The sequence below is a fragment of the Fragaria vesca genome, linkage group LG3 (assembly GCF_000184155.1).
Source record: "Fragaria vesca subsp. vesca linkage group LG3, FraVesHawaii_1.0, whole genome shotgun sequence".
Taxonomy (NCBI): domain Eukaryota; kingdom Viridiplantae; phylum Streptophyta; class Magnoliopsida; order Rosales; family Rosaceae; genus Fragaria; species Fragaria vesca.
Genome location: NC_020493.1, coordinates 1467626 through 1482262, shown reverse-complemented (window position 1 = coordinate 1482262; position 14637 = coordinate 1467626). Strand labels below are relative to the sequence as shown.

The 14637-nt window shown below is 37.1% G+C and overlaps 3 protein-coding genes across 3 annotated transcripts in view; all 3 read right to left on the bottom strand.

Moving 5' to 3' along the window:
* Window positions 1-135: 135 nt before the first annotated feature.
* LOC101310200 lies at window positions 136-2990 on the bottom strand. Its single transcript, XM_004293385.1, has 5 exons — window positions 2646-2990; window positions 2481-2580; window positions 2234-2413; window positions 1462-1579; window positions 136-353 (listed from the first exon to the last, which is right to left on the bottom strand). Exons 1-5 carry the CDS (start codon window positions 2914-2916, stop codon window positions 294-296), a joined length of 729 nt encoding a protein of 242 aa, XP_004293433.1. The 5' UTR covers window positions 2917-2990; the 3' UTR covers window positions 136-293.
* Window positions 2991-4952: 1962 nt separating this feature from the next.
* On the bottom strand, window positions 4953-8431 carry LOC101295210. The gene is made up of 6 exons (XM_004295292.1): window positions 7514-8431; window positions 7045-7164; window positions 5925-6041; window positions 5743-5832; window positions 5187-5294; window positions 4953-5006 (listed from the first exon to the last, which is right to left on the bottom strand). Exons 1-6 carry the CDS (start codon window positions 8429-8431, stop codon window positions 4953-4955), a joined length of 1407 nt encoding a protein of 468 aa, XP_004295340.1.
* Window positions 8432-9711: 1280 nt separating this feature from the next.
* Window positions 9712-14637, bottom strand: part of LOC101309912 (sodium/hydrogen exchanger 6-like) — a 17168-nt gene continuing 12242 nt past the window's right edge. The window contains 12 exon segments of the mRNA XM_004293384.1: window positions 9712-10080; window positions 10243-10325; window positions 10413-10516; window positions 11581-11664; window positions 12187-12296; window positions 12380-12477; window positions 12736-12755; window positions 12851-12926; window positions 13006-13103; window positions 13188-13248; window positions 13347-13394; window positions 13484-13515. Coding sequence (XP_004293432.1) covers window positions 10025-10080; window positions 10243-10325; window positions 10413-10516; window positions 11581-11664; window positions 12187-12296; window positions 12380-12477; window positions 12736-12755; window positions 12851-12926; window positions 13006-13103; window positions 13188-13248; window positions 13347-13394; window positions 13484-13515 — 870 coding nt within the window. The 3' untranslated portion in view covers window positions 9712-10024.

Here is a 14637-nt window from a genome sequence, read left to right as displayed (position 1 = left end):
TTTTGCAGATACAGTATAATCTAGTTGGAATCTCGGATTTAGGGTTTAGGAAAGAGATTCCACAGGGAATCTCACGTATATCATTTATATTGAACAAAATGAGACCTACATTTACCTATCAGTGAATATACAAATCACAAAACTTTTATCGTTAACAAATGTAACAATCTTTGGCCACTGAAAAGCCACCGTGGATAACTTCCGTATCAGATGGCAACCGTGCTTCCTGGCTCCTGCCTACCTTGCAAAGTTTCTACTAGTATGAATGTGTTAGAAGTCGGGGCTCTTATAGGCTAACTTGGTTTCACAATGCCTTGCAGTTTCCACCCCCCATGTCCTGCCAAAGCAAATGCCTGCAATAAGAAGACACCATCTTCATTATGAAAGATAATTCAAAAGAGACTTTACACCAAAATAGTATGGCCAAAACAGATGCAACAAACGCTATATAATACTCATTCTAGTAGATCCATTCAATGAAATTTGACTGGAGCAATGAACATATGCAAATCAGAACACACTCATACAAGATATAGACAATTATATGAGAGTGTGCAATACCTGTCAACCTTTGCTTGTCTTGTCACATAAATCACTATAGGAGGAAAAAGGAAAGTAGCATGGAGAAGTCCTTAACTTCAGGTTGGAGATAATGATCTTAGACTTTCTTTTTAAAAAAAATAAAAATTTAATCAAGTGTCAAAAGACTCGAAAATTTCTATTAGGCTTTAGGCATCAGTACTAACTGCTAAGGATAGAATATCCTAGGACACAAGTGTACAGTATGTTTGAGGTTTAGGTCACTATTTCTGGACAAGTGTCAATGTCCAAAGACTCGGCTTAAGAGCTCTCTCAAAAGTCTTTGGTAGGCATGAATGCTCGCTGCAAACAAGGTATTATATTCTTAGTTCGGAGGTACCAATATTCTCATGACCAATTTGTTGAATTTTTGCTGTCTTTCTTCTGAGGGACATTGGCCAATTTTCATATTCAATACCAAACATTTTCTGAGGGTATGACCAATTGGTTGAATTGTATGTAACATAAAGAAATTCTGGATATGTATTTTGGAAACGGCAGACAATAAAACCAATTGTCATATGCAATATCAAGCAATTTCAAAAAATTTAGACCCCGAATTCAAAACCAACTTTAAAAAATGGAGGTTAAGTTCGAAATTATATTTCAGTCATGAACCAAATTGGGCCTAAAAGATCTGCTTCCTCTCACTTGCTGATTACCCCTCCTAACATTTTATTCTTCAAGAAAATTATGATGAGGGAAGAGCAACTTAGAATATCCTCCGGCTCTACATTAATGTGGCCGTGTGTGTTGCAACGTCAAAGTTATAATTTCCACAGATTATTATGTTAAGCATGCACAATAAGTTGATATATAGCATGTAAAAGGGAAGTACTCAAGTACAAAAGTTAAAACAATAACAGAATGAAAGAGACCAACCTCATCCCAAGATTTCCCAGTAGTTTCAAGCAAAGCAGCGTTGCAAGTCTTCAGTTCTATGGAGGCACCTGTCAACATTGATGCTGCCTCCTCCCAACCCCTATTATGTCCCATACACCTGTATGTTGCAAAATTTATTAAATTACTCATGTTTTCTCTTTTTTCAAAAGGAAAATGGTATTGGCACTCCCAGACCGTCATTTTTGAGCTCTCTACATTCATTTTGTGAGTATCATTCCAAACTTGGTTATTTTTTAGCGCACACAATTACTTTTGGGGAGTGCCAATTGAAATTTTCTTAATCGACAAATGAGGTTAGAGAAGCGAGCTGTAACTGGTATCATAATATAAAAGTCTTTTGTTTATTAAAATACATATTTCAACTTAACGTCCCGTTGGGATTCTTTTCCCTTGAGAACCAGGCTGAAAACTTCTGCCCATGCGGACCATGCTCTGTGAGGGAAGAAACTTCCGTGAAGACTAAGTTCTTGACATGGTACAGTTCCGGTATATTTGATTCTTTTGGATCAATAACATTAGTTAAACTCATAGAATAAGCATGTCCACTTTTGCCTAGATTTTTAGGCTTGAGACAAGAGCCAAAAAAAAAAATCCTAGTAGTCAAAAATCCATACTGATATCAATAACTTTGCATATTTTTACCCAAACGCATGATCGGTTTCGGAGACTAGTGTTATTGAGAAAAAAATTTGAAAAGAAAATTATAATTAAAACGCCTAAAAGACAAGAGTAAGGAGTGAGGTAAGGTTACATGACCGTGAGTATGTCATCCCTTGAATAGTTGCAGATAATACGTTGAAGGTGCTCAGCAGTCTGCCCATCCATGGCGGCAATGGAATAAAAGCTGGAAAAGTAATGGACCTCAGCTTCCAAGAAGCCTTTCACTTGTTGCTGCATTATTCTAAGAGTCTCCCTGGTTCGCAGTGCATTGCTGCAGCCCAAACACGGGAGCTAAGAAATACGAACTAATTTTAAAAGGCAAATTGTGATTGAATCACCTGGATAAAATAAGCTGAGGAACCCAGCCCAACTGTTGGAGCTTGTGAGAGATTTCGACAGCATCCGCTTGTCCTTTTTCACTCAGGGGTCGATCATGATCTACAAGCACACCAAAATTCAAATCTCTAAACAAATCAATAACAAAAATTAAAAGATTGAAATACCTTTTAGCGAGGGGTCTTCCCAGGAACTCTTGGCATGACGAAGCAGAATGAGACGACGAGCAACGGATGAAGGAGCTTGCTCGGAATCAGCGGCAACTTGGCCTTCCACCGTCTCGATTAGCAGGGACGAAGGCCTTGTACTAGTGCCATGGTTTCGGGGATGAGGAACTGACAACAATTTGGGCCAATTGGGCTTCGCCGACGCTGAGAAATGATGGTGGCTATTGATATGAATATTATAGTTATGGTGACATAGGGTAAGTGCATTCATACTGCCGAGACCCAGAGCTGGGGTTCTCGTCTGAGAGCTGCGAGAGCTGAGTAGCTGAGACCTCTATGTTCTATGGACCATAGCCGAGGAGCTGAGAGACTATTGAGAAATGAGAATCTCACGTGGCAATGTGGTGATTCTTATGCAGAGCATGCCTACCACGTGACCCCGACATAAGTTTATTGTTTTTTCTTTTTTTCTTTTTTTTTGAGTCAGCTTTCTAGGTAGAGACTAATCCGTACTAAGAGATCATGTCAGAATGTTTTCTCCCCTCTAGTCACCAAAAATAAATTGTAGCGTCAAGGGGATTCGAATCTGGTATGGGGGTTCCACACCAAGACTCTTACCAACTCGACCACATATAATGGTTACATAAGTTTATTATTAAAAGTGTCAAAATTATCAAATTCAAAATTTCTAACATTTGAAGTTAAGATATCAAAAATCTTAACTTCCAATATTACCATTCGAAATCGGCAGCACCTGAATTGCAAGCCTGGACTCTTTTGACTCCGGAGAAGCAAACCAAGGTCCAACATATCTCTTGTTAGACCACACAATTTGAGCAACCTTGTTTTCACTTGCAAAAACATCCTCATACATGTTGGCTCCTTGGTGTACATGCCACCACGTATGAGTTGCTTCAATCTCCAATGCTACAAGTAATGATCTAATGGCGGTGAGGTTATTATCTTTGTAGTCTAACCCTTCTAGACTCGTTTAGAGGCCGCCTAGACCTCTTAGAGGCCACTTAGATCCGCCTAGGCGGGCCTAGACCTTTCAAGTTTTTTATCTTTACCACACCCTCTTCTATGTTATACCCCTTCCAAAGCATAAGCAATCCCTTTCCATGCTCCAATCAGTCCCTCCCCACTCAAAGTTGGCATTATCTAGTTAGAAAATATGTTTGGCTTTGGTCTGTAGTGACTCATATTCGAGAGTGTAGTGGATTAACATCTACTACGACTGAACCAACTTGCATCTATGAGGATAACAAGGCTTGCATTGAACAGATGAAGTTAGGTTTCATTAAGGGTGATAATACTAATTAAACATATCTTGTCGAATTTCAATCAACAACAACAACAGTTTTTGAATATCCAAGTGAACTAGGTGAGTTATGAGGATAATGTAGCAGATATGTTTACCAAGTCTCCACCCAAATCTACTTTTGAGAAACATGTGAAGAGCATTGGTACACGTCGTTTATCTGAACTCTGAGATTGAGTTACTAATCAGGGGGAGTCGTTCTGTGGACATCATGGGAGGCTACATCACAAGTTATGGTACGTTGTACTCTTTTTCTCCTTTGTCCAAGTCTTTTATTTTGCCCACGAGGTTTTTATTTTACTTGGCAAGGTTTTTAGTGAGGCAACATCACATGCACTATGTCATATTAGACACACGACACAAGAGGGAGTGTTTAAGGAAATTACTTTCATGTCCTAGTCTTTTCTTTATTAAAATAGATTACAGTATATTGATAAAACTTCTAGATCATTCGGGAGACTCTATGTAATGTATATAAATAAACATTTCTATCAATGAATAATATTATAGTTATTAATCGATATATCCTCTTAAACATGTTCCAATATATCAAAAAGTAAATCATTATCTTTTTTCTTTAAACAAAAAAAAATGAAGAAATAAATCATTACCTAGATAGTTCCTTTGCATTTGGAAAATGAAAACAATGGCTAAAACCCTGATGTAGCCTTTACAAAGTACAGTAATAAAAATAAAATAAAAAGAATATATTTACTTTCCTTGCAAAGAAAGGTAGAATTAAGGACTTCACTAGTTTTGTTGAAGAATCACGTATGTATATCCCTAAATCACACTATTCACCTGGCTAGCACAAATGACAGGCAGCAAGAACTTATTCATTGCTCACCACTATTCACCTGGCTAGCACAAATGACATGCAGCAAGAACTTATTCATTGCTCACCCAGTTGCAACGTTGTTACACTCTGGATTAAATTGCTCACTCTGACAGCACCTCAACAATGTTGTTTCAATTGGATTATATGCTCAGATATGTTGTTTCAACTGGATTATATGACCCCTTAAGCTACACTCTTCCACCTGAAAGCCAAGAATTGTAAGTATGACATTCTCGTAATGAGGTAAACTGATAATGATACAGTCAGAGTTAAAGAGACCGATACTATCATTAGCATAAACAATGGTGAAACATCACAAAATCATAGCCTAGTAACATACAAGGATGACATAGTAATTAAGCAGTGTTGAGGTGTGGCAAACCTGTGTCGTATATGTCTTGGACAACAAATTTCCACTTACTTCAACGAGAGTTCTTTCTCCACCAGCCACTCTTGCTAGTTCTGAAATTAAATGGTCTGTTTCCTCTGCCTGAATGAGAAAAGTCGTTGTCATAAATTTTAAGTTTGGAAGAGGCCAACCCATATATACTTAAGATTTTACTCTAAGTATAATTAAATAGTCTACAAAGATTTTACTTAAGGAAACTTGATTCTGCACTTTATGAACCGAACCGTTTTCTCATTTCATTCAATCAATTATCTTTGAAAAACTTGTTCTTTTCATAAATAAATTTAGTGAATTTACTCTAAATTCAACATTACTACATATATGTTATCAAGTACCCAACTCAGTGCAGTTCAAAAAATTTACTTGATGAAATTAAGTTAGAGTTCTTATGAACACTACCACGATGTCAAATACTGTCATTCACTTTTTGTGTAGAAAATAAATAATATGGAACACTACCACGATGTCAAATACTGTCATTCACTTTTTGTGTAGAAAATAAATAATACGGGGGCGGGAGTCGTTTTACCTTTGGCATAGATTGCTGAACATGGAAAACTATTTTCTCAATGACTTCCATTGCTGAGTTCAGTGCCTCTTCTACCTCTTGTTTATTAGCCTACAAAGTATCTATTGTGTCAGGGTAACCATGAGAGAACAAAATATAAGAAACACAAGTTGAACAGCTATAACTAAACAAGGAAATTATACCTTAACATTGGCACTGATTGGAAGCCGAAGTGATGTGTTCAACAAAGCTTGTGTTGCTTCTGCCAGAGAAATTAAATAGTCCTCTTTAAGAGAAAACCACTGATCCAAATATGGAATCTATAATACACATGTTAAAACACTAGTAAGTGCACCAGAATATGTACGTTAAAATGTAGGCTACTTCTATTTCTTAATATGAACAGCAAGATTCAGGTACACTAAAACAGGAAATGGTTTCTCAACACTATAGTGGAAGTAATTTTTGTTGGGGAAAAAGAAGAGAAATGTGCACTACCCTCAGTGCATACCAAGATAATATTGTCCTCTCTTTCAGTCCCATATTGCAAAGAAGCAGAAAAATGCAAATGCAAAGAAACATCTCACCATCTCATCCCTACCATGACTTGACAAGGAGAACAGACACACAGACACCACCCAAATGAAAACGGAGATCAAATTTGTAGGGAATGAGCCAAAGAAAGTCTGTGATATATATATATATATATATATATATATATATATTGTAGAGTCTCTATGTTTTAGCCTTTATTACAGCCAGTGGACTACATTATCTGGCATTAGCTCTGATATCACCCACAAGTACTATACGTTCCACAACTAAAAGTTGCAGAGTAACTGGGGATGGTGGAAACCGTATAACATTACACTAAAGATGAGCTTCTACTCAATTAGGATCTGTTTCTTATCATTGAAGATAATAGACCCGTTCAGCTATAGAGGGTGGTTATCCAAAGACCTCAGACTCTACCTCTTAGTCATAGAAACCTCCCCAGAAAAGAAAAAAAAAAATTGTATACAGCTCAAATCATTTTTGAACTCTTTACTTTGTGGAAGGGAACTATTACCGCCCAACCTGTTTTCATGATTCGGTGATGAACCCAAACTTTTGAGATACAACCTTAAGTTACAGAAATAGCTTAGCAGATACTGATTTCGTATGGATATAAAAGGCAAAGGGATGATGGGCATGTCATGGATGATGCAGATGACAATATGCTTATACACGATATACAAAGTCTTTCATCAAGTATATGCAAACTAACATGCTGCATAAAGTCATGAAGACAATAAATAAATCATCTAGAGCTAATAGCCTTACTTGCGCTTCAAGAATTGTCGATAAATTCTTTGTTCTTTGCAAAACGCCAAGTTCTATCCGTTTTCTCTTCACAGAATCATATAGTTCTGTTATCTGTAATGCAAGAGAATAAAGCGTTCTCTGCAAGGAAGTGAAGAGAAAAAATAGCCTAAGTAGTTGCATTCGAAGTCTAATAGGGTAAATACATAAATTCAGACAAAGAACATTCATGGGCAATCAATAAAGTCACTTGGAAAGTAACAAGTTGTAAAGGAAATAGTGATGGCAGAAATGCATGAGAAGGGGTATATAAGCTGTTTTGTTGTATCAGTATTGGATCCAATTACTAAACTTACATAGAATCAGATTCTATATGAACATATGCGCTTGTGGAGATCATAGACAGAAACAAAAATAAGTATAAAGGAATAGCAATCTTTGGATCTCAATCTTGATCACTTGAAAGAAATAGAGGGGATCAGCTACTTACCTCAGTCTCTCTCTGCTGAGCTCGCAAGGAAGCCTCTGCTGTTGCATTGGCATATCTCCACTGCAAATAGCGGTTATGAAGCAATCTCAAGGAATGAACATCTTCCTTCTTTCCTTTCCTAAATTCTGAAGCTGGCTTCGCAGTAGCACATGGTGGGACTGGGGGCAGACAGAGGCCGCCCGTATTCACTGCATTTGTACATGGCTTGGACAAAGCAGATGCTAATTTTTCACTGCCTTTGACGGACTGGAAGTGTAAGTGCTCGGAGCTTGACAGTGGCAAGTTGAGAGAACGGGAACAAGGAGAAGCAGAAATTTTTGAAAAACCACCGCCATTGTTACAACTTTTTTCACTCGTCTGTCTACTGGAAACAGTTGGCAACATATTGGATTCGGGCATAGAGGAGCGGATGTCAGAAAGACACCTGGAGGTGGCTTCCTGGATATTGGCCTCGCTGGTGGTAGTTTTCAAGAGCTTAGCAGCTGCAGTGGCACTGACCCGTTGCTGAATGAGTCTGGGTCTTGACGGAGTCCTATCGAGACTAGCAGTCACCATGGGCGTGTCGGGTCTTGAGCCTCCTCCGTTCTCTTTCAAAGGCTTGGCATTGGCATTGACAGGACGCTGTTTCCTTGCCTGCTGATCCGGTGGGAGAGGAGACTCGGCGCGGGTGGGCCTGTTCTCGTCGGAGCAGCGGAAGGGCTCCAAGTCCAGGTGCCTCCGTGACCGCTGGCTTGGAGTTGAGACACCCTGTTGATTTTGATGTCTGGGAAGAGGTGATCTGGTGGGGAAGGGATCACTGGCCACAGGAGACATGAACCTAGAGCTCACCTCCCTCACCCTTGGCCGCCGCGGAGGATGAGGGGCTACTGCTCCCTCACCCGTGCCAGATGCCAAGTTTTCCACCATCAATTGATCCATATTCCGTCGTACCTCAGTTCGAATCCCGATTAGAAAACTGTGGTCGATCAATCAGGACACCTTCTAATGGGCTCTTCTCCAACCCTGGCTATTGGTCGAGAGAGGAAAAAAGCATCAGAGAGAGAGAGAGCGCCAGCTACCAGGTGCGAATTTTGGAAGGGATGAAAACTTTCCACAGGGCTATCAGGTGCCAATTTGGGAATAACTAGCCGTTGGCTGTTTTGGGAAAGTCGTAACGGTTCAATTTTTTTAAAATAGGCCTGAACAAGAGACATGGACCGGATCGAAATAAACCCGGATCCGTCTAGTAATAGAAAAATAGAAAATTTTAAATGCGAACCCGATCCGTTATCCATGATTGCTCAATCTAAACCTGTATCCAACGGGTTACCCGCTAGATCATTGATATAACTCAATCTAAATCCATATTCACTGATCCGTTTATAATATCGAATATTCTTAAATTTTAAATAATAATTTTAAAATTTCATCATAATATCGTACCTCATAAAACACTAATAAAATAAAATATTATAGCAAATGAAAACTCCTGTCAAAAGTTGAATTAATGACCAAACTATTCCTTAAAAACGATAAAATACGATGAGTAACATTTAAAATTCTAAATTAAGCGTCATGTATCTTTTATTAGTTCTACAGTTGTACCTAGATACATCAGAGAAACAAAGACCAAGTGGTCAAACAGAGAATAACCTCCTCTCTTTTATAGATTAGGACATAAGAGAGCCATTCTAATGATGACCTCTATAACGAGGACTAGTTAAGGACTTTTCAGTTTATGGTTTAAAAGTTTCTTTTTTAATCACATCTATCTAATAAGGACTTCTATAATGAGGACTAGTTGAGGACTTTTTAGTTTATCCCACTTTTCGATCTTATATCCACAACTTGGCCGTTCAGTTTATATGTATTTATAAATAGATCATTTTACAAATTTTCAGCCCTTAATAAAAATCGTTAAAACATTCATAAATGTGATTTACCAATTATGAACTTGAATGTTTCATGTGTTTGACAAATTTGATTCGTTTATTAATTTGATCTAGTTCGTTACCTTAACGATCACCAATTTGGCTGAAAATTTATATAAATGATCTCTTATAGACCTAAAAACTGAACAGATGAGATGTCAAAATGTGATTGAAAAATAAACTTTTAAACCATAAACCGAAAAATCTTTAACTAGTCATCATTATAAAGGTCTTCATTAAAAGGGCTCCCTAGGAACCAAATTGTCCAAGTAACAAAACATCAGTTATGGTATAAGGATATTTCTACCCAATTTCCAAATGTGGATCAGATTTGTGTGAGGATTAAATGAGTAAAATTAGGTACATATGCTAGTACTTAATATTCATTCTATTGACGTAAGATGAAAACTAGCAAAAAAAAAAAAATTATTAGAAGTTTTGACTATAGTACACTGCTAGGTGTAATGCAGCCTCGCGCAACTATATTTTCTAAGAGGCCTTACTAATTCCCTCATTTGTGCCTGGGAACCCTTTCTAATAGTCTATATACAGAGTTGAGTCCATCTTCTAACATTTTGCTTCTAAAGAATCACCGTGAATATTAGCCATGACCATGGAAACTACCTACTGCTCTTGAAGAGCTAGACATCGGCTCATCTGTAAAGGAGATGAAAAAGAACAAAAATTGTAAATAACTGGGTTCATAGGACAGTGAAAAGGAAAATAAAAATAAAAATTGAATGCAGGTCATGGACTATGTAAGAACTCTTCACAGCAGACCCATAGAGTAAATAAGAAATCCACACAAGTCTATCTTACCAAACTCTTCTGCTTCATCGCCATTCTGACTTGTAAAAAACGGGGTGAGGTAGTTACGATCGAAAGCTGTGAATGAAGCTGCACTGCAGGATGAAAAACATGCTGCTTAGAAAGTAAATCAAGATGAAAACCAGGTTCCTCTATGAAGAAATTTATCAACTAAATGTTACCTCTTGTGGAATTCTTTCAGTTTCATCTTGATCCTGTTCCCTGATGATTCTTCCTCGTCATCTTCATAAGAAGGAGCCATGTAGCCATGGTTACCATCAAAGGTCTGAAAAAAGAATATACATATCCAAAAGAGTCAGCTTTGTTGAGTTGCATGATCACCAGGAATCATGAAAGCAGATTAGCATCATAATCCAACCATGTGATGCTACCTATATGAAAAGTTGATTAAAAATTTATTCCTTTTTTTGGTGGGTGAGGGATTGTACTAATTTTCTAGCACATAAATGAAAGGCAACCTACAAAGGACTTTCAGAGTATGGCCAAAATGTTGGTATTAGCTAAATTTTATGTACAACTTTCTCAGGCAATCTACACTACCAGACCACTCCAAACTTCTCCCTAGCATTCAAAGACCACATATGTGATGAGATATGATCTTAATCCTTAACAATAAACCAACTAGATGTGGTATTTATGCATCTCACTTTCACAAACAAGAGCTCAACACAAACTCAAGGTTGCCCTATCCTTATTTTCCAAAGGAACTAGTATCTAGTAATAATCAATCCAAACCCTGCCATCTTCCTCAGGCAGTAAAAAATTCTGCTTACAAATAGCTAAACAGAGAATACCACCATTAGTGGCACTCCCACCAAAAATGTCCTATCATATGAACAAGAAACTCGATAACATGTTTGTATGCATCTTTTAAAAATGAGTAGGAAAAAAAACAGACATCAGGAACCAGAGACCAATCAGCCCTAACAGCACAAGTTCATGAAATAAAAGAGCCATCTAGAATGGCAAAAAGAACAAAATTCATGGACAGCCTTGTAGGCCAGAGCCTTATGGCATCAGCATGGTAGCTGGGTGCATGTAGATAGTCTTTAGAGCATAATTGAGCCTTTGACAGAAAAAGAACAGCAGGACAGTAAAGGACCGAAAACCCTTGGCACCTTTGTGGCATTATAGAAGCAAAGTGATAGTAAACAGTATTCATAGTCTTGACTCCCTTTACTCTAGGGTAGAGTATTCCTAGTGAACAATATCCTTGGATAATAAGAATGATCCACGTAGGATCTTATAACACTATAATCATATATCGTCGGACAATTAGCAAAGAAAACGTAAATATACACTTTCTTTTGGCAGATTTCGAGAACTTACTTCACCCAATGTACTCTCATGGCCATCACCTACAACTTGTAAAGCTTCCAGCATTGTACCAGTTGAACCTCCAATTAATAATACCTAAAGAATTAGTTGGACAAGGTTACATTTATATAAACATATACACATATACATCATATTGTTAATTCCTCATTCCATTCCAGGTGTCAATTAAATATTGGCATTCCATTTCTGAAAGATGCTAGGACAGTTTGCATCTTTTCTTAAAAACATGACTTATTTTAAAACTTTAATGTTTCATACAGAAACAGAACTTTTGACCAATTAGTTGTAGAGTATTTAGCTCCCTTTTGAGACAGACATTTTAAAACGCACGACTACAAGTGCAAGAGGATGGATACAATAACATACAATGAAGAGATGGTATATTGACAAAAGGTTTAATATTTCCACAATTGAGCAAACAACTTGTCTCTGTGATCATTAATTAAGTTCCTGTGTGAGATTACATAGTTTTAGGTCCAGATTCAGTTCAGAAATCATGACTAAAAAAGAGACTGTATATCTATCAGGGAAACCAGGTCATCAATTCACCCAACATTTAGAACATTATATTTTAAGGACAATAATTAGTTTGTGTACCGTCAGAACAACTATCGCAGTAGTTGCGGTGAATATAGTCTGACCATGCCCTTCTGGAAGATCATGAACTGATTGCAGAGCGAGGGCAAAAGCCATGGCCCCTCGAAGTCCTATTCAATCCAATAATTCATAAAAGACTATAAAAATAAAATAGATAAATAAATAAATCACAACAGGTTTCTGCAAATCGTACCACTGTACCAAAGTGCTTTTTGATGTTTTACCGGTATCTGTCTATGTGCAGGTCGAGATAAGTTGACCAAATATGCACAAGAAAACACATTAGCTGCCCTGCAATAAATCATGAGAAACAGATGTCAGTAATCTCAACAAAATACAATGACTTATATTAAGGTTGATATAAAATGGAAACAGTTATACTAGCCACTAAAAGATATAAAGCCATGGTATTGTGTCAATATTATGGCCGACTTATGTTAATGGGTGTTCAAAAGTGGACTAGTTATACTAGCCACTAAAGATACCCCAGAAAGTTGAAGATGGTAATCAAACAAATTTGTAACCAAAGACTGGTTTACTGAGGCATACCTTGCTACTCCAATGAATATCTGAAGCAATCACACACTAAGTTAAGGAACAATAGTGAATTTCAATTGGTAGAGTATAATTGAACTTTAACCATTGACAACTCATGAGAGGATACAATTGAGAAAAAAATGAATCCAACATGTGACCAGCTATGCTTTTCCATAGCGATATCAAAGCCCATGTATATAAATCTGCGAAGAAAAAAAACAGATATTTCAATCAAGAAACAGATAAATTACTTTACATAAGGACAACAAAGAACGCTCTTACACAAATGTCTCTGCTAGTGATGATATCAAATGGAAAAAGGCTGAAACAAATCGTTGAGAGTTTTCTGACAAATTTGAATACGTGTAATGCTTCATGACCTGAAATAAGAGATGCATTTCCATAACAGAGGTTTTTACTGGGGATATATACAACTAAACAGGAAAATATGTACTTCGGATTACCATTCCTGTGAACAATATTGACACAATACCAGAGAGCCCAAGACCTTCGGCAAGCATATACCTTGAAAGACAATAGTTTGAAATCAATTTGCCTGTAAGTGCATATAAGCCTTAAAACTTATACACGGATAATGAAAAAACAGTCAAGAAGATCCTTACGAGAAATACGGGAACAGGACAAAAAGACAGCACTCCAAGTTCTGAAGACTGAAAAAATAACAAAACAACATTGTTAATACCGAAACATGTAGTAATAAACCATAATTGGCAAAGAGTAGTATAAGAGTAGCACTCACTTGTCAATATCCAACCCTGCATACTTAAAAAGGTTCTCAAAATTAAGGTTTCCCAAATACATCTAACTGCAGCTTATCAAAAGTAGATTGACAAAGATAATATAAAAGTAATGAAAAAAAGGATATCAAAGCAGAAGTAAATCCAACTCCGACTCCTGAAAAGAAATTTCAATGCATTAGTAACTGGAGAAACCAAATCGCACGCAAAAGGAGCATAAATCTAATAGAGCACAAGCGACTTCAAAGCAAAAAGAAGGGAGGAAAAAGTGTCAACGTTGTTGATCCACATTACAAAGTAAAGGCTGTTTGTTCACTAAATATAAAAGATAACACCTTTATTTACTTAAATTGGTCTCTTTTTAATGGTCTGTAATCTGGCAATACCACACCATTCAAATTGAACTTCAGTCACTTGACTATTTTAGATGAAAGTTTAATAGCGGTTTCAGTACATATTACAACCTAACAGAAATAAAAGCTCCAGGTATCACGGCATTTTAATAAAAAAATTTGACAATCAGATAGCAAAATGAGTTGATTTTTATTTTATGATAGCTAACAAAAACATTAGGACTAACAATACTAAACTGCACAAGGATATTAAACATTCACCTGCAGACATTGAACCGACAAAGGTCTCAAGAAACCTGACTATAACCATGAAGAAGTTTTCTCCAGATGATGCATGGCTCCTGACCAGGGACATTGTCCTGCATAGAAGAACACTGGCTGATTAGACCTGAACTTTATACATATCAATTGTTGGGTACAAGAATAATTTACTCTGCATACCTGTACAAGGAAATTGCCATCTGTTGATTGGCAGGACACATGAAATCAATTTCATCGAGTAAAAATGGTCAATCTTTAGCCAAATGATGTCATAACAAAATGGGTTATAAATACAGAGCAATGGAAACTGACCGCATCATTCAAAACAGATTCCCCAAACACCAGAGCATACAGGTTCGTATCTGTGCCGAGTTCCTGCAATCACTCCCATCATTTAAAATTCATTACTCAAGGAAAATCAGAATTAGAGAAACCTAGACACTCTTATATGTTCAATGCACAAGAACTAATGATGCCTCAATACTTGAGAAAAGCCTAGCCTTAACCAGACTCAGAAGGTACGAACAGTTACAATTCACCAC

Coding starts and splice junctions, on each gene's coding strand:
- LOC101310200 (XM_004293385.1), bottom strand. CDS start 2,916: ATGAATGCACTTACCCTATGTCACCATAACTATAATATTCATATCAAT. Junction 2,581..2,645: donor GGAAGACCCCTCGCTAAAAG/GTATTTCAATCT, acceptor GTGTGCTTGTAG/ATCATGATCGACCCCTGAGT. Junction 354..1,461: donor CTGGGAAATCTTGGGATGAG/GTTGGTCTCTTT, acceptor TTCTTATTGCAG/GCATTTGCTTTGGCAGGACA.
- LOC101295210 (XM_004295292.1), bottom strand. CDS start 8,431: ATGGATCAATTGATGGTGGAAAACTTGGCATCTGGCACGGGTGAGGGA. Junction 6,042..7,044: donor CGACAATTCTTGAAGCGCAA/GTAAGGCTATTA, acceptor TGTGTATTATAG/ATTCCATATTTGGATCAGTG. Junction 5,295..5,742: donor TTCAGCAATCTATGCCAAAG/GTAAAACGACTC, acceptor TTTCTCATTCAG/GCAGAGGAAACAGACCATTT.